The 24,367-nt window shown below is 40.1% G+C and overlaps 1 protein-coding gene across 8 annotated transcripts in view; it reads left to right on the forward strand.

Annotated features, from left to right (window-relative positions):
• med12 (mediator complex subunit 12) overlaps window positions 1–24,367 on the forward strand; it is a 33,664-nt gene that overhangs the window by 2,142 nt on the left and 7,155 nt on the right. For 2 of the 8 annotated variants that reach the window (XM_039648487.2, XM_039648484.2), the window contains exons 5-38: window positions 35–210; window positions 3,117–3,227; window positions 3,364–3,636; window positions 3,727–3,873; window positions 3,948–4,047; window positions 4,131–4,267; window positions 4,435–4,566; window positions 4,657–4,783; window positions 4,870–5,099; window positions 5,183–5,242; window positions 5,770–5,946; window positions 6,334–6,478; window positions 7,328–7,446; window positions 8,258–8,401; window positions 10,253–10,416; window positions 10,526–10,657; window positions 10,752–10,979; window positions 12,451–12,595; window positions 12,928–13,048; window positions 15,213–15,323; window positions 15,418–15,531; window positions 15,798–15,961; window positions 17,284–17,463; window positions 18,395–18,496; window positions 18,592–18,752; window positions 18,916–19,077; window positions 20,824–20,935; window positions 21,017–21,106; window positions 21,304–21,413; window positions 21,500–21,635; window positions 22,258–22,407; window positions 22,499–22,855; window positions 22,943–23,078; window positions 23,164–23,363. In XM_039648487.2, the coding sequence (XP_039504421.2) occupies window positions 35–210; window positions 3,117–3,227; window positions 3,364–3,636; window positions 3,727–3,873; window positions 3,948–4,047; window positions 4,131–4,267; window positions 4,435–4,566; window positions 4,657–4,783; window positions 4,870–5,099; window positions 5,183–5,242; window positions 5,770–5,946; window positions 6,334–6,478; window positions 7,328–7,446; window positions 8,258–8,401; window positions 10,253–10,416; window positions 10,526–10,657; window positions 10,752–10,979; window positions 12,451–12,595; window positions 12,928–13,048; window positions 15,213–15,323; window positions 15,418–15,531; window positions 15,798–15,961; window positions 17,284–17,463; window positions 18,395–18,496; window positions 18,592–18,752; window positions 18,916–19,077; window positions 20,824–20,935; window positions 21,017–21,106; window positions 21,304–21,413; window positions 21,500–21,635; window positions 22,258–22,407; window positions 22,499–22,855; window positions 22,943–23,078; window positions 23,164–23,363 (5,153 nt within the window). The remainder of the gene's footprint in view (window positions 1–34; window positions 211–3,116; window positions 3,228–3,363; window positions 3,637–3,726; window positions 3,874–3,947; window positions 4,048–4,130; window positions 4,268–4,434; window positions 4,567–4,656; window positions 4,784–4,869; window positions 5,100–5,182; window positions 5,243–5,769; window positions 5,947–6,333; window positions 6,479–7,327; window positions 7,447–8,257; window positions 8,402–10,252; window positions 10,417–10,525; window positions 10,658–10,751; window positions 10,980–12,450; window positions 12,596–12,927; window positions 13,049–15,212; window positions 15,324–15,417; window positions 15,532–15,797; window positions 15,962–17,283; window positions 17,464–18,394; window positions 18,497–18,591; window positions 18,753–18,915; window positions 19,078–20,823; window positions 20,936–21,016; window positions 21,107–21,303; window positions 21,414–21,499; window positions 21,636–22,257; window positions 22,408–22,498; window positions 22,856–22,942; window positions 23,079–23,163; window positions 23,364–24,367) is intronic. The other 6 variants (XM_089134791.1, XM_039648491.2, XM_039648488.2 and 3 more) reach the window with 6 other exon arrangements.

Below are 24,367 nucleotides of genomic sequence, written 5' to 3' on the forward strand. Positions count from 1 at the left end.
GCAATGACTCACTGGTTTGATCTGGCTTCTGTAGAATGGACTCAGATAATTACTAAATACCTGTGGGAGCAGCTGCAGAAGGTGGCAGAGTTTTACAGACAGTCTCCCAGCCAGGGCTGCGGGTCTCCTCTTCCCGCTCCTCCTGCAGAGGTCGAAACTGCAATGAAACAGTGGGAGTACAACGAGAAACTGGCCATGTTCATGTTCCAGGTGGGTGGGGCCATATTTACTTAAAGTCTGCATGAAACAAACAGCTTTTCTTCCTTATTGGGACATATATCTGAGTGAAACTGCTTCTCGAACAAGAACAAATGTAGGGTGGGGTTTGATTTTGTCCATTGGGAATTGATTGGATCATGGTTGTGGTTTGCTATTGGTCAATTTCATGTGAGTGACAGGTTGTCCTCGCACCAGTAAACGCGTCATCAGGGAAGAAAGGAGATGTCGCTGCAAGTGGGAGGGGACACATGATTTAAAAAAAATAAGGATGTGTATGGATAAATCATTAATGTAAATACTGCAATATCCTAGAGCTACGCGATTATTAGTTAAACGATCTTATTCCTAAATTACAACAATTAGCCTGTGTCTAAACTTTTTGACAAAAATTTTTTAAAAATCAAATCTGCTTTGGCACTGCTGATGAGACAGAGAGAGCAATTGTCATGTTTAGGTATGAAACGGCTTCACAAACAGCCTTGTGAACATCACACTATGATTGTGTAAGAAGTACATGGGATAAAAGTTTATATTCCAGATATAAACACTGATTGTTTATGGTAGCAATCAAAATCATCAAATTATCTTTTGAATAAAGATTGAAGATTCACTTCAAGTAAAGACTGTATCTACATCGTTATAACTGTAGATGGTGTTGTCATTGAATCATTCAAGAGATTTGCTCAAAAACACTGATTCAATCAGTAAATGGTCTGAATCATTCATTAAAACCATTTTTTTTTTTATAATTCACTCAAATGACTCAAATGAATGACTGGGTGTCATGGTGTTATAAACTGTTCGAAAGTAGAAATACCTCACTGTCCTGTTAATAAGTGAGTTCAACAAAGAATTTAGAGTTATGTCCCAGTCCCACGCAGATGACATTGTAAAAGGGAGAGTTCACCTAAAAAATTTAATTTGTGCAAAAGCGACTCGTCCGGTCAGAAATTGATGTCATAACTCTCCCATTATTATTATGTTAGTTTTGCGAATCCTTCACCTGTTATGAATAATCTTAGAATTATATCCAACTTATATTAAAGAAGATGAAGTCTCAAATTTTTTGTAAATCATTTAATTAGTTGATGTATCCAAACATGTGTATTGGTAAATCTGATGTGTGTCATTAATGTGCTCATCATGGCTCAATTATAGTCATATCTTATTTTAGTTGATTAAATTTGGATGGGAGAAAGAATTGAACATGAAAAATTACACACCTCACCATTTATATATATATATATATATATATATATATATATATATATTTATATAGATATAGTACACTACCATTCAAAAGTTTGGGGTCAGTAAAATTTTAAATGTTTATGAAAAGACTCTTATATACACCAAGGCTTCATTACTTTGGTCAAAACAGTAATATTCAACATTTTATATTCTATTTTAATATATTTACACTAATTTATCTGATGCTTTTATGCAAAGCGACTTACAATTGTTGTATTTGTCAGAGCTTGCATGCCTCTGGAGCAACTAGCGGTTAAGTGTCTTGCTCAGGGACACATTGGTGTCACTCACACCAAAGGCATGTGTCTTATCCACTGCGCCTCCACCACCCACAATTACATATTTTAAAATGTAATTAATTCCAAGCTGAGTTTTCAGCATCATTACTCCAGTGTCACATGATCCTTCAGAAATCATTCTAATATGATGATTTACTGTTCAAGAAACATTTCTTATTATTATCAATGTAGAAAACAGATGTGCCGCTTAATATTTTTGTGGAAATCATCCTGCTTTTTTTTTCAGGATACTTTGATGAATAGACAGAACGGCATTTATTTGAAATAGAAAACTTTTCTAACAATATAAAAGTCTCTTCTGAATAAAATTATTTATTTATTTAAAAAAAAAGACCCTAAACTTTGAATGATAGTGTATATATCATATGGGCTGATTGTTTTTGAATAGAGCAAAAATATGAGATGTAAAATTACGTGATACTAGAGACCTACCGATAAAGGATTTTGAAGGCCGATAAGGTTTTAAAATCCGATATATTGGCCGAGATATATATATATATATATTTATTTATATATATATTTTTTTTGCAGTAACGCGCAACAAAACATGAACAGATTTCCCTGATATTAGTTATTTGTAGTTATTTATGATTTTTAACTAAAATAATATGATGATGCATTTTAAAAAGAAACTTGTTTCTTTTATTGTCACAACAGAACAGACTGATGACAGTGGCATTAGCTAGCTTTGTGGTTAGCTAGTCTATGATGAGCCATAATTTAGCAACGGATAACGTCATACTGCAAATTGTAAAACATACATTTTCCATATAACAGGCCAAGGAGAGACGATATGTCTCATTGCTATAACTGTCACGTGCTATTAAAGAATTACTTCAGTCACATTGTCAAAAGTTAAAAGGACAGTCGGTCAACTACACTGTAACAACGTAACGTAATTATTACTAGCTAATTCCGCTTCACTCTCGACTTATTTAACCGCAGCAAAACTGGACATGATGGTCACAAATTTTGTCATGCTTATTTGAGTTAAGAGAACTAATGGGGATGATCTTTTAATTGTTATTCAAGCAATGTATGTCTTGTGACCAACTCAACGACTGTTGCCAACAGGGACGGTGTAGAGTGCCCTCTGGTGGACAAACTATACAACACTCATGACATGGTTCAAGCGTGTTTCATCCATTTTTATTTTATTTTCTAAATATTCATTTATCGGCCATTATAACTGCCGATACCGATAGTTTGGAAAATGCCTAATATCGGTCTGCCGATAAATCGGTCTGGCTCTACTTGATACGTGATATTGGTCATGGTCATACCACCATTTATAATTAATTTGGCAATTTGGGGTTGGGATTATTTATTGTGTGTATGTGTACATAGGATGGCATGTTAGACAGACATGAGTTCCTCACCTGGGTGCTGGAGTGTTTTGAGAAGATCAGACCTGGGGAAGACGAGCTTCTGCGATTGCTGCTGCCGCTCCTCTTACAGGTCAGTTTAACACAATTTACCATATTTCAATGAATTCTGCAGATTGTTCTCCTGAAATCAAGGCAAAGAGCCCATTTGGTCTGTCTTGATGGTCATTTTCTAAATTGTTTTGACCTCTTGTCATTATTTCATTCAGTATTCTGGGGAGTTTGTGCAGTCAGCCTATTTATCTAGACGACTGGCGTATTTCTGCACGCGCCGGCTCAATTTGCTGCTGAGCGATGGCAGTCTCGGCCCAGGCCCGGGCGGGCACCCGGCCCACAGCATTTCGGCACAGCAAGGGAACGCTCTGCCCCCCACCCCCACCTCCCAGCCTTCAGGGGGCAACCAGCCCCAGACCCCCTTCACAGACTTCTACATCTGTCCCCAGCACAGACCCGTGGTGTTTGGACTCAGCTGCATGCTGCAGGTACTGTCTGAGGAGTCATTCCATCTGCACTCCTCTGATTCTGTCTTCCTGTTTATTGATGTCAGTTTGGTTCTGTTTGGCCCCGTGTAGAGTATCGTGTTGTGTTGCCCCAGCGCTCTGGTCTGGCACTACTCACTGACAGATAGCCGTAATAAGACCGGCTCCCCGTTAGACCTCTTGCCAATCGCCCCCTCTAACCTGCCCATGCCGGGCGGCACCAGCACCTTTAACCAGCAGGTTTGATTTCAGTTGATCTGATACTCTGGCACTTCATCTAGCGAGTTTGTCTAAAGGAATGTGATGTTTTTCAGGTTCGGGCCAAGGTGAGGGAGATTGAAGAGCAGGTGAAAGAGAGAGGACAGGCTGTGGAGTTCCGCTGGTCTTTCGACAAGTGTCAGGAAACCACAGCAGGTGGGCATGAACGAGCTGTTCAGTATCTCAGTATGGACTTATTTTATTTTGGTACAACCTGTTAAACGTTATAATCCCGATAGGTTTCACTATTAGTCGGGTTCTGCACACATTGGAGGTTTTGGATAACCACAGCTTTGAGAAGTCGGACTTTAGCAATTCCCTGGACTCGCTGTATAACCGGATTTTTGGCTCGGGTCAGAGCAAAGATGGACACGAGGTATAGACAACGGTGTTTTCATTTTGTTTTATGTGGTCCCACTGAACAAGCTACACTACAGAAGTGACACCAAATACATTTGTAATGTTACAAAAGATTTCTGTTTCTTTTGAACTGCCTTTCTTCAGTTTGATGTCTAACGTCGTGTAATGTGCTGGTAACTGTAGATGAGTCCAGACGACGATGCGGTGGTGACCCTGCTGTGTGAGTGGGCTGTTTCCTGTAAAAGGTCAGGGCCGCACAGAGCCATGGTGGTGGCCAAACTCCTGGAGAAGAGACAGACGGAGATTGAGGCAGAGGTGCTGTTGGGAACCAAAAACACTATGCACATAGTTTAATAATGTCCTACTGCACAGTTCTCATTTGACAGTTTCTGTGTGTGTTTTTAGAGGTGTGGAGAGTCAGAGGTCGTAGATGAGAAAGGCTCTGTGTCATCAGGGTCACTGTCTACTGCCACTCTGCCTGTCTTCCAGGACGTCCTACTGCAGTTCCTGGACACCCAGGCCCCTGTGCTCAGTGAGTCAATATATCAGTGTCCATTGGGGGTTAGGGGTGGATTATACTTTTAAATGAACTTAATCTTTGTTTCTGTGTCTGTGAAGCTGAGCCCGGGAACGAGAGCGAGCGAGTGGAGTTCTCTAATCTTGTGCTGCTCTTCTGCGAGCTCATCCGTCATGACGTCTTCTCGCACAACATCTACATGTGCACCCTCATCTCCCGGGGGGACCTGGCCTCCGATTCCCATCTGCCCCGCCCACGTTCCCCCAGCGACGAGCCCTCTGACGAATCAGAGCGCAAAGAGCAGGATGCAGGAAGCAGTGTAAAAATCGAGGCAAGTATCTTCAGTCATAGTGTAATAGAATTGGGTTTAAAACTTAGTCTTACTATAATGATTTAATTTGTTTGTTTCTTTAGGATACTGGTATGTCAGAGTCGATGGAGATGGATCACAACTCAAGCGCTAACTTTGATGAGGTTGGAGAGAGTGTTTCACAATAGATGTCTATTTTGTAATAGTGATGGTACCTAACCAAGGTCAATTATTAAATGCACCATTAAGCACTTTTACATGCACACCAGTACGCTGATAACTCTCAAAACTCAGCTTATTGAAATTGAACCTGTTGTCTGAGTTTACATGCAAACCAATAACCAGACAATGCAAGTAAGCCTGAGTGTTCAAGATGAGAACAAGATTCAAGATTTTTTTTTTTTTTTTTTTTTGGTCAAGAAAGAGTAAGGACACGTTCCTGTTACATATAACACATGCAAACTTCAATAAGCCGACAGAAAGCAAGTTATTGCATTTACATGTTGGGTGAAATCAGCGCAAGGGCCGAAAATCTGGCTGTGACGATCTGGTTATGCTTAAGCCATTACTTTACTCTGATAAAGAAAAAAAGCGGGTTAATGCATTTACATGATTATGTGCGTGGTCCGTTTATTAAGCTTAATCAGGTTAATAACGTGCATGTAAACGCACTCATTGTCTGAACCTTCAGCAGATGTTCTCTCCTCCAATGCACTGTGAGTCGAAGGGAAGCCCTTCCCCGGAGAAACCTGCCCAAGAGCAGGAGAGCAAAAACACTGCCAAGGATAAGGGCATGGACCCGGCCTTCCCCCTGGTTTACGAGCAGCCTCGCCACATACAGTACGCCACCCACTTCCCCATTCCTCAGGTGAGCACACTGGGGATTTATGGAATTTTGTTTTGGCAAAAACAAACTGTCAATTTTTATTTGATCAAATAATTGCCTTGGTGTGTATAAGAGTCTTCGGTCCCACTTTATATTAAGTGGGTTTTAAGTAGTATGTACTTGCATCGAACAATAAGTGCAATGTATTATTGTGTTCCAGCACTTTTGCTGCTATTGAGGTGTGATATGGGTAAGGTTATGGACAGATGTGGTGGTATGGGTAGGTTTAAGGGGAGGTTAAAGTGTCAGCTGTGTAATTACAGATTTAATTACATAAATTAGTAACAAACATAAAAAATATTACCAACCCCAAACTTTTTAACTGTAGTCCACATGACTAATATTCTAACTAAATTATTTGTTGTTCAGGAGGAGAACGCAAGTCATGAGTGTAATCAGCGTCTGGTGGTTCTCTATGGAGTAGGCAAGCAGCGAGATGAAGCTCGCCACGCCATCAAGAAGATCACCAAAGACATCCTGAAGGTTCTCAACCGCAAGAGTACAGCAGAGACAGGTGTGGCAACGAACACAACTCAAACCAACCGTTCAGTTATTAACAGATTTTGATGAGTAACTGTATCAGGGTCTGTTTATACAACACCGTTCTCAACCGTTTTGGGTGCCTGAAAACGATTCAAAATGCAAGTTTTTGAAAACAGTCTGTGTAAACAACAAAAACGCGAATCTCTGAATATGATTGCTGTGGTATGTAGCACAAATTATTTGTCCCAATCGATTTTGACTGCGATTATATACTTTAACTTCATCTATTGGCTCTGGAGTGACACATTTGGATGTCCGTCTCTCCTCCATAGAGAGCGTTGTTCATTAATGCTCAATTTCATTATTTCACCCTGTTTTCCATTTTGCTGTTATTAACAGCCTTTCATTGCACGGAACCTCTAAATATTCATAGCTGTAGCCCCATTTCAATGCTAATAGCAATCATTGACTTATTATATTCAAGCTTAGCTGCCGACTCGGTCACAAAGAGCAGCCCTGCTTTTGCTTTTACTTTTTAATTAAGGTGTAATTGAACATCCTATTATTTCCCTCGCAGCAGACTTAAGTGTTACCTTGGTCCTGACATTAATCGGCTCAACCCACAGCTATTGCTATTTCAAGCATTGCACAGAACACTGACTCGACGTGAATAAATCAGCCATCCAGCTGCTTTTCATTTAAAAAACCTTTGACCTCAGTGGTTGACTGATGAATGCTTGATGATGCACTTTAAACTTGATGGCAATCTCTGTATTTCATCTTCCTGATACTCTTTTAAGGCTCACCTGTTGATGGCACGTGGTCTCTCTCATGTGTGCTGTGAATTAATTGGTTTTTGTCTTTGGTTGTCTTTCCTCAGGAGGTGAGGAAGGCCAGAAGAGGAAGAGGAGTAAACCCGAGGCCTTTCCCACTGCTGAAGACATTTTCTCTAAATTCCAGCACCTCTCACACTTTGACCAGCACCAGGTCACCTCTCAGGTCAGCCCGAATTAAATGAATGAACTACTGTGGCCTGTTTGTTTTTCCCAAAGGTTTGTGTCTTAAGCCCAAATTACACTTTGGAATGTGGAAAACAAAGTATACTTGAGGCTTTAGAGCCATAATTCCATTAAATGGGGACATAATCTACCCTTTTGTTGCACTAATAATGTTTATTCAAGTTTTTTGCACCAAAAGCAGTTTTATTTTTCACCCCTTCTCTTACTCTGAATGTGTGGTCACATCAGCACAATTTTGGTGACAAAATAGGTCTATTGTCAATGCATAGCAACACTCAAACATGAGTCCCTTTCAAACCAAGCTGCTTTCTGTTGTTCAACGTGCTGAAGACTAACTTGAACAAGTTTTTCGCCCTCAAATTAAATTCCCAATCTCATGGATGTGTTCTAGAAACGACTCAAAATATCAAACGTTTAATATCTGTGATGGGCTGATTCATAGTCTGAGGTTAAGTTCTGTGCCCATCATACACGATGTGATTTTCTGGTAAATCTGTCAACTCTGACTGCCCAATATATGCAGAATGACTAGCATCAACTCCTCCTTTACTGATTTAAAACATTATTCTGTAAATCATGCCATCCCATTTGCTTTTATGTACGTTCAGATGTTCAAATAGGCTAGTGCTGTCCGATTAATCAAATATTAGACTTGCATGAAAAACTTGCTTACTGATTAAACTTGTTAAAGCATTGGGGTAAATAATGATTACAATATTGACCACAATAATCGATTATGATAATAATTAAGTCTTATATTAGGCTATACTGGTGTGTTTGGGATCTCACAGGTGTCCAGGAATGTTCTGGAGCAGATCACCAGCTTTGCCTTAGGGATGTCCTATCACCTCCCACTGGTCCAACACATCCAGTTCATCTTCGACCTCATGGAGTACTCTCTCAATATAAGTGGCCTCATTGACTTTGCTATACAGGTATGAGAGCTGATCCTGTTTGGAAACATAAAAATATATAAAAATTCAAGTTTCTTAGGGTGCTTTCACACCTGCCTCTTTTAGTTCGGTTGAATCGGTTTGTTTGGGCTAGTGTGAATGCAGCCATCGCACTCGGGTGTGCAACTAAAGCGGACCAAACAAGCTCTTTCAAACGAACTCTGGAGCGATTTGTTTGTGGTGAGAACGTGATCCGACCTCGAACAGACCCAACCCGCATCTTTGGACTAAACCAGCTGCCATAGTCAGCTGTGCTGTGCTTTATGGGATGAGAACTAATGTTTGTTGACAGTTTGCACAGACAGCGGAGCCTCAGAAATTTGGTCTGATGACCAAATTAGGTCCCAACTTTCAAAAACTCGAAGAACAGTAAAACCTTCGCTTTGTTTAGCAAACAGCTCGGGGAATGGGGGTTCTTAGATCTGTGGATCTTCCCGCACGTTAATTCTGACTAATAGAAGTGCAGTTATGGAAATGCGTTTAAGACACATCTGGCCAACGAGTGAAGTAAATGTTATCACCTGACTGCATTTTGGTTTATTCTTTAACTGATTCGGACCAGAGCAATCAGTGTAGTGTGAAAAGGAACCAAAACGTCTGAAAACGCTACAAAGTATCAATATACGTCCTTGGTCCGGACCAGATGAACCGAACTACAGATGTGAAAGCACCCTTGTGCTCACCAATGCTTCATTTATTTGATTAAATAAAAACAGTAATATTGTGAAATAGGGCTGGGCTGGGTATTGACGCAAATTTCATAATTCGATTCTATTTCGATTCACAAGGTTGCAATTCGATTCAATATTGATTATTTTGGATATCAGTTGCAATAAATGGCAAATTTTCTCAAGGGAATCAAATCTCTTAACTAATGCAGTAAACTATGGGAGTCTAGTTGTAGCCTACTAGGCTTCATTAGTCTAATATGAAGGTAAAAATTAACTGTGTTGTAGCTATACAAACACTTAAATTACACTTTTATTTATTTTCATAATGAGAAGATTATATGAAATATAAGCATTTAAATGGTGACCGTCATAAAAACTTGCCAGATTTATTCAAATATGCATTAAATATTGAAGAACATTAAGATTATAATGCATGTAATATGGTGTATATATTTAGCAAAATGCTCCTCTCTAGAGTTATTTGTCGATACATGCCATTGATTACAAGCTGTTTAACTGACGTCTTTCCACGGTTGAAACGCTGATTCAGCGAATCAATGTGACATGATACAGATTTTGATAAGTTGTACTCTATCTTTTAACACACTTTCAGATGCTCATTCATGTTTATTTGGCGCTGTGACTGGTATTATTAAGCCGGAAGAGAGATCAGCGCTGCTGCTTCTCTTGAGCTGAGCCAGAGCGATCTCACGCCACAGTGCCAAAACGTTATTTATGTTTTTGAATTTTCGAAAGGAAATGGACAAAATTTTAAAATTGAGACTTTGTTTCATATTAATAGTAACAAAGGACAAAGATTATTGCGATTTTTATTTATTTATTTATTTTTTTATTTTTTTTGGATGCGCGCAGCCGCGATAAAATGTTCTATTCATTCAAATGAAACAGAATAACTAATCGATTCTTGAGATTTAAGAATCGATATCGGTTCATGAAAATGAGAATCGATTAATATCGAGAAATGGATATTTATTACCCAGCCCTAGTGTTTACCAGCCAGAGCAAACTTTTCCGGAAAGTGTGAGCAAACTTCAGATTTGGTCTGATTTTGTTTGAAATTACATCAGTTCTTTTTCCCTTATTTGATTTTAAGACTGCTTTGTATATTGGTGATTAACCTCAGTGTGTGTTGGTCATGTAGCTGCTGAATGAATTGAGTCTGGTGGAAGCAGAACTGCTGCTGAAATCCTCCAACCTGGCCGGCAGTTACACTACAGGTCTCTGTCTGTGTATTGTGGCCGTTCTGCGGAGATACCACTCCTGCCTCATCCTCAACCCTGACCAGACCGCACAGGTCTTTGATGGGTATGTCATACTAATGTCTACTGTCCTCGATGGGACAGAGCAGAAGCACCTATTGGAAAGACGTTAAGCTGTTTGGACAGTGATGAATGTATCGTGTTGTGCTCGGCAGGCTGCGGATCGTAGTAAAGTCTGGCGTGAATCCTGCAGACTGTTCCTCAGCTGAACGCTGTATCCTGGCCTATCTCTACGACCTCTATACCTCCTGCAGTCACCTAAAGAGCAAGTTCGGAGAGATTTTCAGGTGAACTGAGTACTTTTAAATATATCTCCATATTCCGGGTGGTTTTGGTGGCATTCATCTCTAATGGTTTCTGGTGTTGTGTGAATTCCCACAGTGAGTTCTGCTCAAAGGTCAAGAACTCCATCTACTATAACATTGACCCATCAGACTCCAACATGCTGTGGGATCAGATGTTCATGATCGATGCCATCGCTAACCCTACCGCACACAATATCAACCACTCCATGGTGGGAAAGATCCTCAACGACAGCCCAGCTAACCGCTACAGCTTTGTGTGTAACGTGCTCATGGACGTGTGTGTGGACCATCGTGATCCTGAGAGGTTGGCATTTGATTCTGTCGACTATGTTTTGAGCGGGATGATTATCATTAACTAAAACTATTAAAAACATTGTCGTTGGTTCAAATAAATCTGAAGGGTACATTTAGATGAAAAAGTAAACTGAATTAAAATATGTTGAAGCAGTAAAATTTAACATACAACACTAAAAGCACATTAAAAAAATTGCTTTTTTTTTAAATTGAAAAATAAAAGCTAATTCGTAATATACAACTATCCAAGATACACATAAATAATACACTGATTTGGAGTAATAAGCCATTACAGTGCATTTTTTTGAGAAAACATAAAAAATTCATTAAAAAAAATAGAGTAACATTTCTTTAACACAATGATTGTCTAATTAGTTATCTGTTTACCCTTTTACTCTTTGTACACAATGAGGATGTGGCGACGTATGTGCACGCATATTGGCAACTGAAGTACGGCGAGAATCAACAGTGTGTCAAGCTACGTGAGCGGATTAAGCAACACAAACAGAGAAAGTTATTTCAAAAAGTTAACTTTCTCAAATATTATCCGGCTACCAGATCCGTGTACTATAGTGGAGTGGATAGAAGACGTTAGCAGATGGCCAAATATACAGTGGCGACTGGCGAGATATATATGCGTATTTAGTTGAGAAACCGAGTGTATTACGAGCATATAAATCACTGGATGCTAATGAATACGTTGTCTGTGGTCATGTACAGACCGCCAAATACCATGACATAGACTCGACTTTTGTGTTGACACAAGAGAACGATATGAGGCTTAATCAACCATATTACCCAGACCTACATTTGTTTTCCTTAATTTTTCCCTACATTCATTCTTTCATTTATTCTTATTCTTCACCCAGACCTACATTTATCCTTGTCCTTACATTTTATGTTGTTATTGATTGCTGTGTTGACGCACTTTTGTTTAAAGTTTTATTTTGTAATGCTATAGTACTTTAATAGTAACTATGTTTCTTGCATACATTGCAATTAAACTACTTATAACAATTACAAATGAAGTTGGAAAGCACTGTGAATGTAGACGCGAGCATTTTTCCAATCAACTCGTTTAATCGCCTGCAGCCACAGGCGCCGCCGGTTCTTCTGAAACAGCCGTGATCCTGTCGGAATCCCATAAAACCTTGGTGGAATATCAATTAGTGCAACCTTAAACACAACAACCAGACATTTTGATGCTGGGAAACCGCTTTGATAAACTTTCAGAGTTGCTAACATGATAGAGCCAGTGGGAAACAATACCACTTCCGTTGCCAAAATGCGTGCACACCTATTTGATCATGTGGGCTGTAAGATGGTCTATTAGTTACTAATTAGAAGGCAAAATAAGGCTAATTAGACGGCAACACAAAAATGTTGATTATTGTAACAAGTCCATAGGCATCTTCAGTAATAGCAGAACAGCTGCATGGCATCTCTACAATGGTGAGCAAATGTTGTGCGTTTTGTTTCAGGGTGAACGATATCGGTATCCTGTGTGCGGAGCTGACTGCGTACTGTCGCTCTCTCAGTGCTGAGTGGTTGGGAGTGCTCAAGGCTCTCTGCTGCTCTTCCAACAACGGCAACTGCGGCTTTAACGATCTACTCTGCAACGTTGACGTGAGTCTCTATATCTATTGTGCAAACCCCCAAAGGTGCAGTCATAGCAAAAAGGAAGTGAGGAATTAATCCCAGTTCACAGAGAACTAAGCAGCTTTCTGTTTGTCAGTGTGGCAAATTTGAACTACTGTGTGTGGAAATATTTCACCCTCACGTGACATTTCTGAAATGTGAAGTGTGAAAAACAGTAAATGTCAAAGCACCTTAGTATGCTGTCTGTTGTTTGTGCTCTGATCGACTTACTGTGTCTCTGTTGCACAGGATAAAATGTCTAGTCGACTAGAATGGCTAGACGTTCTTGGTGAAAATTGCATGTGTTTTGTCTTTGGCAGGTGAGTGATCTTTCTTTCCATGACTCACTGGCGACATTCGTCGCTATCCTGATAGCTCGGCAGTGTTTGTTGCTGGAGGATCTGGTGCGCTGCGTGGCCATCCCCTCTCTCCTGAACGCAGGTATGGGTCTCCACAGGCTCCCAGTATTCCACAGCCACCTACCACACAGACGCTCATTCACTGCGTGCCTCACACTTGGAAGTGTAGGCGTTTAGTTTTTTACACTTCTATAAGAGAGAGATGAAAGTACTAACTGCCTGCCTGTTTGATGTCTCCACATTTCACACTGGGAAGCTCTATCTTTAGCAGCACTGCTGTTTCCACTGCCCAGTGCCCACAGATTCACTCTCTGTCTGTCTCTGATTGGTTCACTGCACAAGGAGCTATTCAGGGCAGCAGTGAAAGCATTTTCACAAAATTTATTCTGGTGTTGTTTACTCACCCTAATATCATTACAAACCTGTTTGACGACGTCCGTGATGTTTTTTTTAAGTATCTGCAGAGCGCTGTTTTTCATAACGGAAACATAAGCTGCTAAAATCAGAATTCATTCAAATAGTGAAGTCATATGATAACTTTGTGTGAGAGTTTTGCGGAATAGTTCACCCAAAATTACATTTTGTTATCATTTACTTACTGTCATGTCATTCCAAACCCAGATGACTTTCATTTATTTTTGAATCACCAATAAAGGTATTTTTTTTTATATTCTTTCATCACTCTTTTGTCCATCCGCTGAAAGTCTACGCAACCAGAACTTTAAAGGGTTAGTTCACCCAAAAATGAAAATTAAGTCATTAATTACTCACCCCCATGCTGTACCAACCCCGTAAGACCTTCGTTCGTCTTCGGAACACAAATGAAGATATTTTTGATTAAATTTGAGAGCTGTATAACTACCACATTGGCTCCTAAGGGACTGCCTCTTGACGGCCCAGAAAGTCAATGAAGAAAATGTTTAAATATCCCAAGTGACTACCGTGGCTCAACTATATGTTTATCAAGCGACGCGAATACTTTTTGTGCGAAAAAACAAACAAAAATAACGAGTTTATTCGACTATTTCTTTTCTTCCTTGTAGGCCAGAAACGAGACTTCCTTAGATTTCCACGACGCATGCGCGAGATTTGCGATCTGAAGTAGTGCAGAGCGGCTCTGAAGTAGTGTAAGCAGATCGCAAATCTCGCGCATGCGTTGTGGAAATCTAAGGAAGTCTTGTTTCTGGCCTACAAGGAAGAAAAGAAATAGTCGAATAAACTCGTTATTTTTGTTTGTTTTTTCGCACAAAAAGTATTCGCGTCGCTTGATAAACATATAGTTGAGCCACGGTAGTCACTTGGGATATTTAAACATTTTCTTCATTGACTTTCTGGGCCGTCAAGAGGCAGTCCCTTAGGAGCCAATGTGGTAGTTATACAGCTCTCAAATTTAATCAAAAATATCTTCATTTGTGTTCCGAAGACGAACGAAGGTCTTACGGGGTTGGTACAGCATGGGGGTGAGTAATTAATGACTTAATTTTCATTTTTGGGTGAACTAACCCTTTAAGTTAAAGTTTTTTTTGGACAAAAGACTTGAAGTTAGAGAAATCCACATGAATCAAGTGGTGCAGATTTAGGGTGTTTTTAACATGGTTAGCGCTCACACTACACGCGTACCATGCCTGAGCCAATCGAACCATGTTCAAACCCACCTCTTCAAGCGGGCCGGGGCATGGTTCAGTGAGATTACACTAGTCAAACAAACCAGACTTTGAGGCTCAAACGTGCTCGGACACAGTTCAAATTGCTTAGTGTGAGTTGACCCTTAATACTAGCTTTTATTCACTTGTACACATTGATCAAGACACATATGAAGAGCTCTTCAAATATGGTTAATGGAAGCTCAATGTTCTTGCTTAATCCACGAGAAGAATGTCAAGCAAGCATGTTTGAGCTCCCATTTACCATATTTGATGAGCTCTGCATCTTCCTTCTTTCTTTGTGCCTTCTTTTGAGTTCAACAGTGGCGTCATTCAATTTGTAATAACATGAGGGTGAGCAATTCATGACAGCATTTTTGTGTTTGGCTGAACTAACACGTCTGAGCTCCTTCTGGCTACTTTAAAGGATTATTTTGCCAGGGTGTTGATGAATTCAGCTCGTTTGAGTCACCGGTGGTGTGTCTGTGTGGTGCTGTGCAGGATTGTGTTCTGCCTCCATGCAGCTGTGAGAAATGATGAGGTCATGTTCTAGTGCCTTTTTATGGAAGACTCTGGTTGTGACATGTTCCTGTTTGTGTGCAGCCTGTAGTGAGCAGGATTCTGAACCTGGAGCCAGACTGACCTGCAGGATCCTGCTTCATCTGTTCAGAACCCCCCAGCGCAACCCCTGTCCACAAGACGGCACCAAATCAGGTAACGCAGAACACACACTACACATCCCACCTGAACAACTCTAGACACTTTCTATATATATCCACAAAACTGAGAGTTGTGTTTTTGTCCACAGACAAATCCACAGTGGGCATCAGATCGTCCTGCGACCGACACTTGCTGGCTGCTTCTCAGAACAGCATTGTGGTGGGGGCCGTGTTTGCCGTGTTAAAGGCCGTTTTCATGCTGGGTGAGATTTTGGGTACCTTTTGTTGTGCATTCATGTTTTAGCCAATCAAACAGGAAGAATAACATGTCTTGGTGGTCATACAGAAGCTTTAACTGTATCCAGTGATCAGAGAGCAAAACAACGAGACCTAGGAAAGGCCACAAGTTTATTACAGGCTTTTGGTAAAGAAGAAAGCCAGAGGAATGGGAATCCAGCTGGCAGTAAGATGTTTATGCCTACAGAATGCATGGGTGGCTAAAAGTGTGACTTTGTGTTTATTTTTCCAGGAGATGCTGAGCTGAAGGGTTCTGGCTTCTCCCATCCTGCTGGCTTGGACGACATTGGAGAGGATGACATGGGCTCCAAAAAATCTGGAGGACGTAACGTCTCTATTGAAACAGCCAGTCTGGTGGTTTACGCCAAGTATGTGCTGAAGAGCATCTGCCAGCAGGTGATGATTTTTAAGAGGATCAGATTCTCATCCATGGAAAGAGCTATTATAATCTGAATTGTAAAATAAACAGATTGAAGCTGTGAAAATAATTTCCTTGGTAAAGAGATTCTTGAGTTACATACTAACCGCTAGCTTAAAAACGAGGATGTAATAAAGGATGTCTCACTATTACCAGGGTTTCTGCGGATCCTTAAGTCTCAAATTAGATTTTTTAAATTTATGCCATAAAAAGTCTTATTTTTTTCTTATTAAAGGTCTTAAATTTTAGATTACACGTTGACTTGGATGAATCTAAATGCTTTCCAAATGAAAACTTTCTTATTAGCATACATTTAATTTTTTTTTATTTCTTTGTGGGTTTGTTTGTTAACGTGACAATTATATTTGTAATATTACGTCTGTCTCCTGCACGTGAAAGGAGGAGAGAAGGAAATGGGTAATGTCAGTTCAGTTGATACTTGATGCATATCATATGTATGGTCTATGATAATATTGTAATCATTGTTTTAACTATGTACGAGGCACTGTGAGGCGAGCTGACATCGCATTTATCACTTGTGCTTTCACTGTGTGATGTGTGCAGTTTTATGTCCCCAAATGAGTTTTTGTCTTTTCATATTATGTTGTTGTTATATTACAATATCACAAGCAAGAGTGCCGTTTTCCCATGTACAATTGCAAATGTAATATTTATTTTATACAACAGTTAAATTATGAATAAATTAACATTGTGAGTTACATTTTAGACACAATATTATCAATATTGTTTATTTTCCCATCATTTCACTTACGAGATTTTCAAAATGATACCTTTTTTTGTGACTAAAATACGGGTTTTGAACGAATCAGATTAATGATTCAATCATGTGCTTCTTTCCTGAATGAATCAGCTGTTTGAACAAATCGGTTGAATGACTCCCTCAACTCACTTATTAAGACTTGCCGCCACCTACTGGCAGTTTTAGTTTCATTTTTAAAGTACCCTTTAATTATAACGTTAAAATTAGAAATCATTTCATATTTAAATATTGAAAAAAACAACTCATAGCATTATGTAATTGTAAACGCAGTGTAAATATATTAAAATATTGAGAGATATTTTTTGTCAATATTGCACACCCCTAATGTACGGTCTTAAAAAGCCTTAAATTTGACTTTAAAAAGTGTGCAACAACCTTGTATTACTCCAAATTGTGTGTCCGTCACTGTAATGAACAAACTGTATTTTGAAAACAATGAAACACTTTTCCTCATTTAAGAAGTTTGCATTTCATTTTGCTGATTTTTTTATTTATTTATTTTTTTTCCCTCTCTTTCAGGAATGGGTCGGCGAGCGGTGTTTGAAGTCTCTGTCGGAGGACAGCAGTGCACTGCAGGATCCAGTGCTGGGGAACATCCAGGCTCAGCGGTTACTGCAGCTCATCTGTTACCCACACAGGCAGCTGGACAGCGAGGAGGGCGAGAATCCTCAGAGACAGCGCATCAAACGCATCCTGCAGGTCACACGCTCTCACATGACCCCATGATAACATCTGCTCCGGCGTGGACTGAGCTGTTTGTAGTAGTATAGAGTGAATTTTTAGATATTGCCAACTCTATGTTGGGGTTAAAGTCTAAACCATATATTTAAATATTACTTTAATCAGAAACACTGCATTATATAAATATTTAATGCCCCAAAAAAGTATTTTTACATTGTATAACATAAAAGACCTCAGGGCTGTGATTTTAAAGATGCATGTTTGAATAGCAACGTGCACAAGGGTCACTTTATTTTTTACAGTTATGAACCTCTTGTCCAACAAAAGACAGCATTTAATAACATGCTTTTACGCCAAACTAATAAAATAATTTATATACTTAGAATGAAATATTAATTTTTAGAGTGTGATTGTATATAAATAGTAATAAGTCCCTGTACAAACAATTCTAGCTTCTCTTTAGAGAGTCTGTAATCCACCCGGCATAGACTCACAGAATCCTGTGGGAAACACTGTAATATGCCATGTTCCTACACATTTTTAAGGAGTCTTCTGAAAAAAAAGTACTTGTTTTTGCTATTCCTTTAGGTGACGCTGTAGGTGCAGATCAGCTTTAAAGCCCAGCAGACTAGGTCTGCATACATGAAACCACGTGGTTTGGTGTTTTAGACACCTGGCTGCTCTGCTCAGCAATGCAAGAGCAGCAGAGAGTAAAAAGACAGCCATTTCCCCAGGCTTAATTATTTATTTCACACGCTTTAGCCTTTAAGCCATTAACGATTTGTGTGGGTCTCAGAGCAGCTCATTATTCTGGATTAGTTTTCATCTTCATAGACTGTGAAGACAGGGGTCCATCATTGCAATTAAGCTCCAGCTGGGCTCTTAAGCTCGGCTTTGATTCCTTTTGAAATGCATTCTTTCCATATTCCGTCTGTTTTTCTGCTTACAGAACATGGACCAGTGGACCATGAGACAGTCGTCTCTCGAGCTACAGCTCATGATCAAGCAATGCTCGCCTAATTCAAACTCAACTAATGTAAGCTCAACTAATGTAAGTGCTTGCCGAGTTCAACTCTGCTTGATGATTTTTTTGTCCTTTCTGTAAGGTTCATAATTTCCTGGTACATCTGAACCAACTCTTTACAGGAGCTGTATGCTCTTCAGGAAAATATAGCCAAGGCCACCATAGAAGTTTTCCAGAAATCTGCTGAGATGAACTCTAGTAATCCCACCTGGAATGGCTCCGCTGTCTCTGGCGGCTCCGTCTCCAATAGCAACAGTGCCAGCAAGCTGAAACCTGTGCTCAGGTGGGTGACCCCAATCATTGCTCTCTCCCTGTGGTCATGTTTACTTTTAGTTTGATATAGTCGCTTCTTGCTTTCAAACCACATAAATCAATGTCTGATCTGGAAGAAGAGATTTCTCAGAGTGTTTCTCAAATATTGTTGTTAATGTTTGTGTTTTGTTCAGTTCCTCTGAGCGTTCGGGTGTCTGGTTAGTGGCCCCTCTGATTGGTAAGCTGCACACCTCAGTGCAGGGTCACGTCCTGAAGGCTGCTGGTGAAGAGCTGGAGAAGGGACAGCACCTGGGACCCTCCTCGCGAAAAGAAAGAGATCGGCAGAAACAAAAGAGGTACTAAAGTAACTTATAGCATGGACTTCCAAGCTGCTGCAACAGTCCAACCGTGATGGTTTTATTCTCTCAGGATTCATTTAATAAAAAGTTCAAAGGAACATAATAAGTTTTCATATAGAAATCTTTTGTAACATTTATAATGTCTTTACTGCGTCTTTTGACTAGTGTTGGGTATCGGTTGGGTTTTATCAGATACCAGTACCTACTCTGTATTTTTTTAAATGGTTCCGGTGCTTAAACGGTTCTTGAAACAGTACTTAAGAATACGAAACCGCACACACTTTTTACAGGGCCAAACTGGACACAGTATTACCTTATATGTTTAAACGATATAAATACAAGTAACATAAAGTAATAATAAATAAACCAATATAAAATTCAAATTCACATCATTTACATAATATCAAACAATGTAATAATACTGGAGATTAATAGACATTACTGTACCAGGGTAATCCAATATCGATATGGCTACAGGTTCCCATGTTTTGTCTGCTTGAACTAGTCGTGTAAGTTATCTGGTCATTTAGTTACGCAGCGCTTAGCTTGGCGAGTTTGGTATTTCGTTCCCACTGCGTCTTACACCGTGTCCTAACTACATGCGACACGCGATAAAAGGTATCTTTTCCATGTTACTCAGAGTTTTTGTCCTAACCAGACGCGACGACGACACGCAAAGTTTCTAATTTAGAAACGGTTCCTATTTCTGCGACGTCGCGGCTGACAGAATAAAGAAATTACACTGGTTATGTTTTGACCAATGTAATGCATACTCGCTGAACAAAGTATTCATTTCTTTCAACAACAACCCCCCCCCCCCGACCCCCCCCCCCTTCCCCCCAAACTTTGATTGCAACTTTATATCAATAATTTGTAGCACTCCATACCAGGGCCAGTGAAAATGTGAGTGGGCCTATAGTTTTTCAAAGAAAAAAAAATACCTCAATAACAATTAACCTTAGAGAGTAGAAACATTAACAAACTGCAAAAACAGTTACACCTTTATATTCGGCAAATCATCATGTTCAACCAACAGAGCTCAATAAAGGCTGGGCAAACCAGTGTAGACAATAACATGTCTATTTTATTCAGGCTGGTCAGCAGTGCAAAGACAGTTCACCCAAAAATAAAGTAAGCTAAAATAATAATATCGCAGTTAGATCGGCGGGTAAACCCGCGTCAGGCAGACCAGGAGAAAAAGAGCAAGAAGCAGCCGCCGCGCAGCACCTGACTACTCTTTGTGGGTTAATGAGTCTGAAGAACTGGGCTGGGTGGACTCGGTAGATGAAGGCAGTAGCGTGTCATCTCCCTCAACTCTTGCTTTTTCCAAACAGCACATTAAAGAAAGTTGTTTAGCCATTATCGTGGCACCGACGCCCTGAACGTTTTCCTGTCGGAACCCCCAGCAACCATAGCAACCAATAACGTTCCGGAGGGAGCTTTTCTATAACTTGCTTTGACAGTTCCATTTTATTCGGGAAACGAATTAAACACACACAACAGTCAAGTCAACAATAAATCAAGTCTATATTAATATATTTTCTTAAATACATTTGAATAATAAATATAAACTAAAAACAATATTTTTTATCAAACTTGCCTGGGCGGGCCAGTGAGTAATGTGGGCAATACTGGCTACGGCCCTGGTCTAGACATGTTCAGTAATGCAGTTTATGATAATGAACATGTGTGATTGAGTTATCAAGGATCGTCGTTTTGTTCATGTTTTCTTTTCTCTTTCAGTATGTCTCTCTTGAGCCAGCAGCCCTTCCTGTCTCTGGTGCTGACGTGTCTCAAGGGACAAGATGAGCAGAGAGAAGGTCTCTTGACTTCCCTTTACAGCCAAGTCCAGCAGGTACCTCATCAACTCCACCCCTCAAAAACACTGTATCAGTCCAAAGAGACGTGGAGCACTAACAATGTATTCCCCCATCAGATTGTGACGAACTGGCGTGAGGACCAGTACCAGGACGACTGCAAAGCCAAGCAGATGATGCACGAGGCGTTGAAGCTGAGACTCAATCTGGTGTGCAACTGTTATCCCTTTCTCTCATACATCTGCTTTTAAGCTAACAAAACAAGTACAATCTCTGTGTTGATCTTCCTCTCATCAATTTCAATTCCTTGTATTGTGAGCCTGAGGTTAAAAGACAAATGAATGTCAATAAGATCTGGTTATACTGCACTGAACCCATTTTTTCAATTTCTTGTCATGTGGTCTAGGTGGGCGGGATGTTTGATACGGTACAGCGTAGCACACAGCAAACGACAGAGTGGGCGGTGCTTCTGCTGGACATCATCAGCAGTGGTACTGTGGACATGCAGTCAAACAAGTGAGATCCGACCCCCCTCGTTCACTGCCACTGATCGTCTTTGCTATACCGTCTGATTTAAAAAGATGTTTGTTCTTTTCCATTAGTGAGCTCTTCACTACGGTGTTAGACATGCTGAGCGTGTTGATTAACGGCACTTTGGCGGCTGACATGTCCAGCATCTCTCAGGGCAGTATGGAGGAGAACAAGAGGGCCTACATGAACCTGGTCAAGAAGCTCAGGGTGAGACCAATACTGATGCTGTTTAGAAAAAGCCTTGCATTGAAAAACAGTCAAAGTGTTTCATCGCTATTATAGCTTTCTTTTCACTTTAAACTGATTCTAAAGCCAGAAACCCAAAGCATTAACATGAACAATACCTCATGTTAATGGAGAGGTGCATGCTACTGCTTTTCTAAGTGATTGCTCATTTTCTGACTTAGCTCATAATAGCAGAAGCTACACTACCACACTTGTATTCAGTAATTAAATTGATTCAGTTAAGTCATTTATAATATTACAAAATGTTTCTTGAGCATCAAATCAGCCTATTAGAATCATTTCTGAAGGATCATATGACAGAAGACTGCTTTAATGATGCTTAAAATTCAGGTTCGCATCACAGGAATGAACTACATTTTAAAATATATTCGAATAAAATGGTTATATTGTGAAATATTATGAAAATTTAAAATAACTTTTTTATGTGTGTATTTTTGATCAAATAAATGCAGCCTTGGTGAGCATATAATAATTCTATTTCAAAAACATTTTTTTTAAAAAAATTAAAAAAAAAAAAAGTTTTGCAAGCGCCACTCAATTTTTCTTCCGAAAATGTAAGACTCCAGTTTGTTTTGTCCTGCAGAAAGAACTCGGTGACCGTCAGTCCGAGAGCTTGGAGAAAGTGCGTCAGTTGCTGCCTCTACCCAAGCAGACACGTGATGTCATCACCTGTGAGCCCCAGGGGTCGCTCATCGACACCAAGGGCAACAAAATTGCTGGATTTGAAAAGGAGGTAAGTAGCAAGCCTCTTTGGTGTTAAAGTGCTGCTCAGCTGCTGGCCACTCAGTTACATTTGCATTTGTTTTGTGACCTCTCGCGCACAGGGTCTTCAGGTGTCGACTAAGCAGAAGATTTCTCCATGGGACGTGTTTGAGGGGCTGAAGCACTCTGCTCCGCTCTCCTGGGGCTGGTTCGGAACCGTGAGGGTCGATCGCAAAGTCACAAAGTTTGAGGAGCAGCAGCGGCTCCTGCTTTACCACACCCACATAAAGCCCAAACAACGCAGTTACTATCTGGCACCCCTCAACCTGCCCCAAGAGGAGGAGGAGCCACCTACACCTGTGGCTCCCGAGCCGGACAAGAAGGTGGAAACAGGGAAGCAGGAGAAGAGCGTCAACAGTGTTGCATCTGACAGTAAGAAGAAGAAGAAAAAGAAACAGCCATCTGCAAATAAACAAGAGGTACAAAAAATATGTATATGTATGTATATTGAAATGCCACAAATAGAAATCAAGATGGAAATTCATTTGATGGTTCCTGTGGTCTAGGACTACAAGCCGCACAACCCAGGAGTCATGCAGTACACGCCACCCATGGACATGGGCATGGGCCAATCGAACATGCCTTTTCCGATGGGCTACCGGCCTCAAATGATCTATGCCCAAAACCAGCCTCTACCACCAGGTCAGCACATATCCCAGCATGCCTAAACATCTCAAACACATCTTCTACCTTTTCTTTTATCGTCTTCCACATTTTCCCCCTTAAGGAGGCCCCGGTTTGGAGCCCCCTTTCCGTCCCAGGACTCCTATGACCAAAATTCCTCCACGTTCCTACACTATGCCTAATATGCAGCCTGCTGGCATGGGCAACATGATGGGAATGGACAAGCAGTACCAGTTGACCTATAAACCAACACCCAACATGGCTCAGGGGCAGATTCTCCGTCATCAGCTACAGGTCAGACTGGTGAGTCTGGTTTTACTAATCAAGACCCCAGACCAAAAACTCATGGTTTCCTTGTATTGTGCATGATTGTTTCATCTAGGGCTGGAACAATGCATCAACACATTTAGTTGATTTGCCTGGAAAGCGTCGATTTATTGTGCTATTTATGTTCCCCAACGAAAAACTAAATTTAAACATGCATTTTGTTTTTTGGCTAATCTATATTCCTGTCAGATTCCTGACACAAAAACTGGATTACAATAATTTCCCAGAACATAAACACAGGCCAGAGACGGGACACGCTGAAGACAGACGCAAAGAGCAGCGAGCTCACTGTTAATGATGCTTGAAATATAGGAAGAAAAATATATATATTGAATTGAGTGTGGGGGGTTTAATAGATGTATCTCTGAAGGCAACTGACTGTCTTCAGAATAGTTTCGATGGCATTTCCTTTTCCTCTTCCCTCGGTATAAAGTAGTGTTTATAAGCGCAGCTGGTTTGGTAATAGCGGTACCCAAAGAAACGCTTTTCCTTAAGCGCCTCCTTTTTTTGTGTGCAGATGTGTCTTTATGTAACAAAATTTCACAAAGATAAACTCAAAACTCTGTAAATACTGTACAGAATGGTCTAAGTCTTGAAATTATGCAAAAACAACTGCTCAAGTGTCTAGCATCTTTGTTTGGATTGTGATTTCGAATGCCTCTAATTTCACATGGCTAAAGATGTTTTTTAAGGCCAGTTTCGCATGTTATAGCAAATTAACAACAAATACATTTGCTTGAAGAAAAAAAAAAATATCAGCAACCGGTATTGGAATTGGCCAATTTGATTCGGCCATCAAAAATCATGATCGGTGAATCAGTATCGTTTTCATTTCATAAGTGGTGTTTTAAAATAAATAAATCTTTTAATATATCTTAATTGTAGTAGTAGTAAAAGTTTATATTTAAGTTAGTCACGGTTATTATTTATTGGTAAACTAACCAAAGGATTAATCCACTATTCAGAAAATAAACTAGAAT

The sequence above is a fragment of the Pimephales promelas genome, chromosome 9 (assembly GCF_988280905.1).
Source record: "Pimephales promelas chromosome 9, fPimPro1.hap1.1, whole genome shotgun sequence".
Taxonomy (NCBI): domain Eukaryota; kingdom Metazoa; phylum Chordata; class Actinopteri; order Cypriniformes; family Leuciscidae; genus Pimephales; species Pimephales promelas.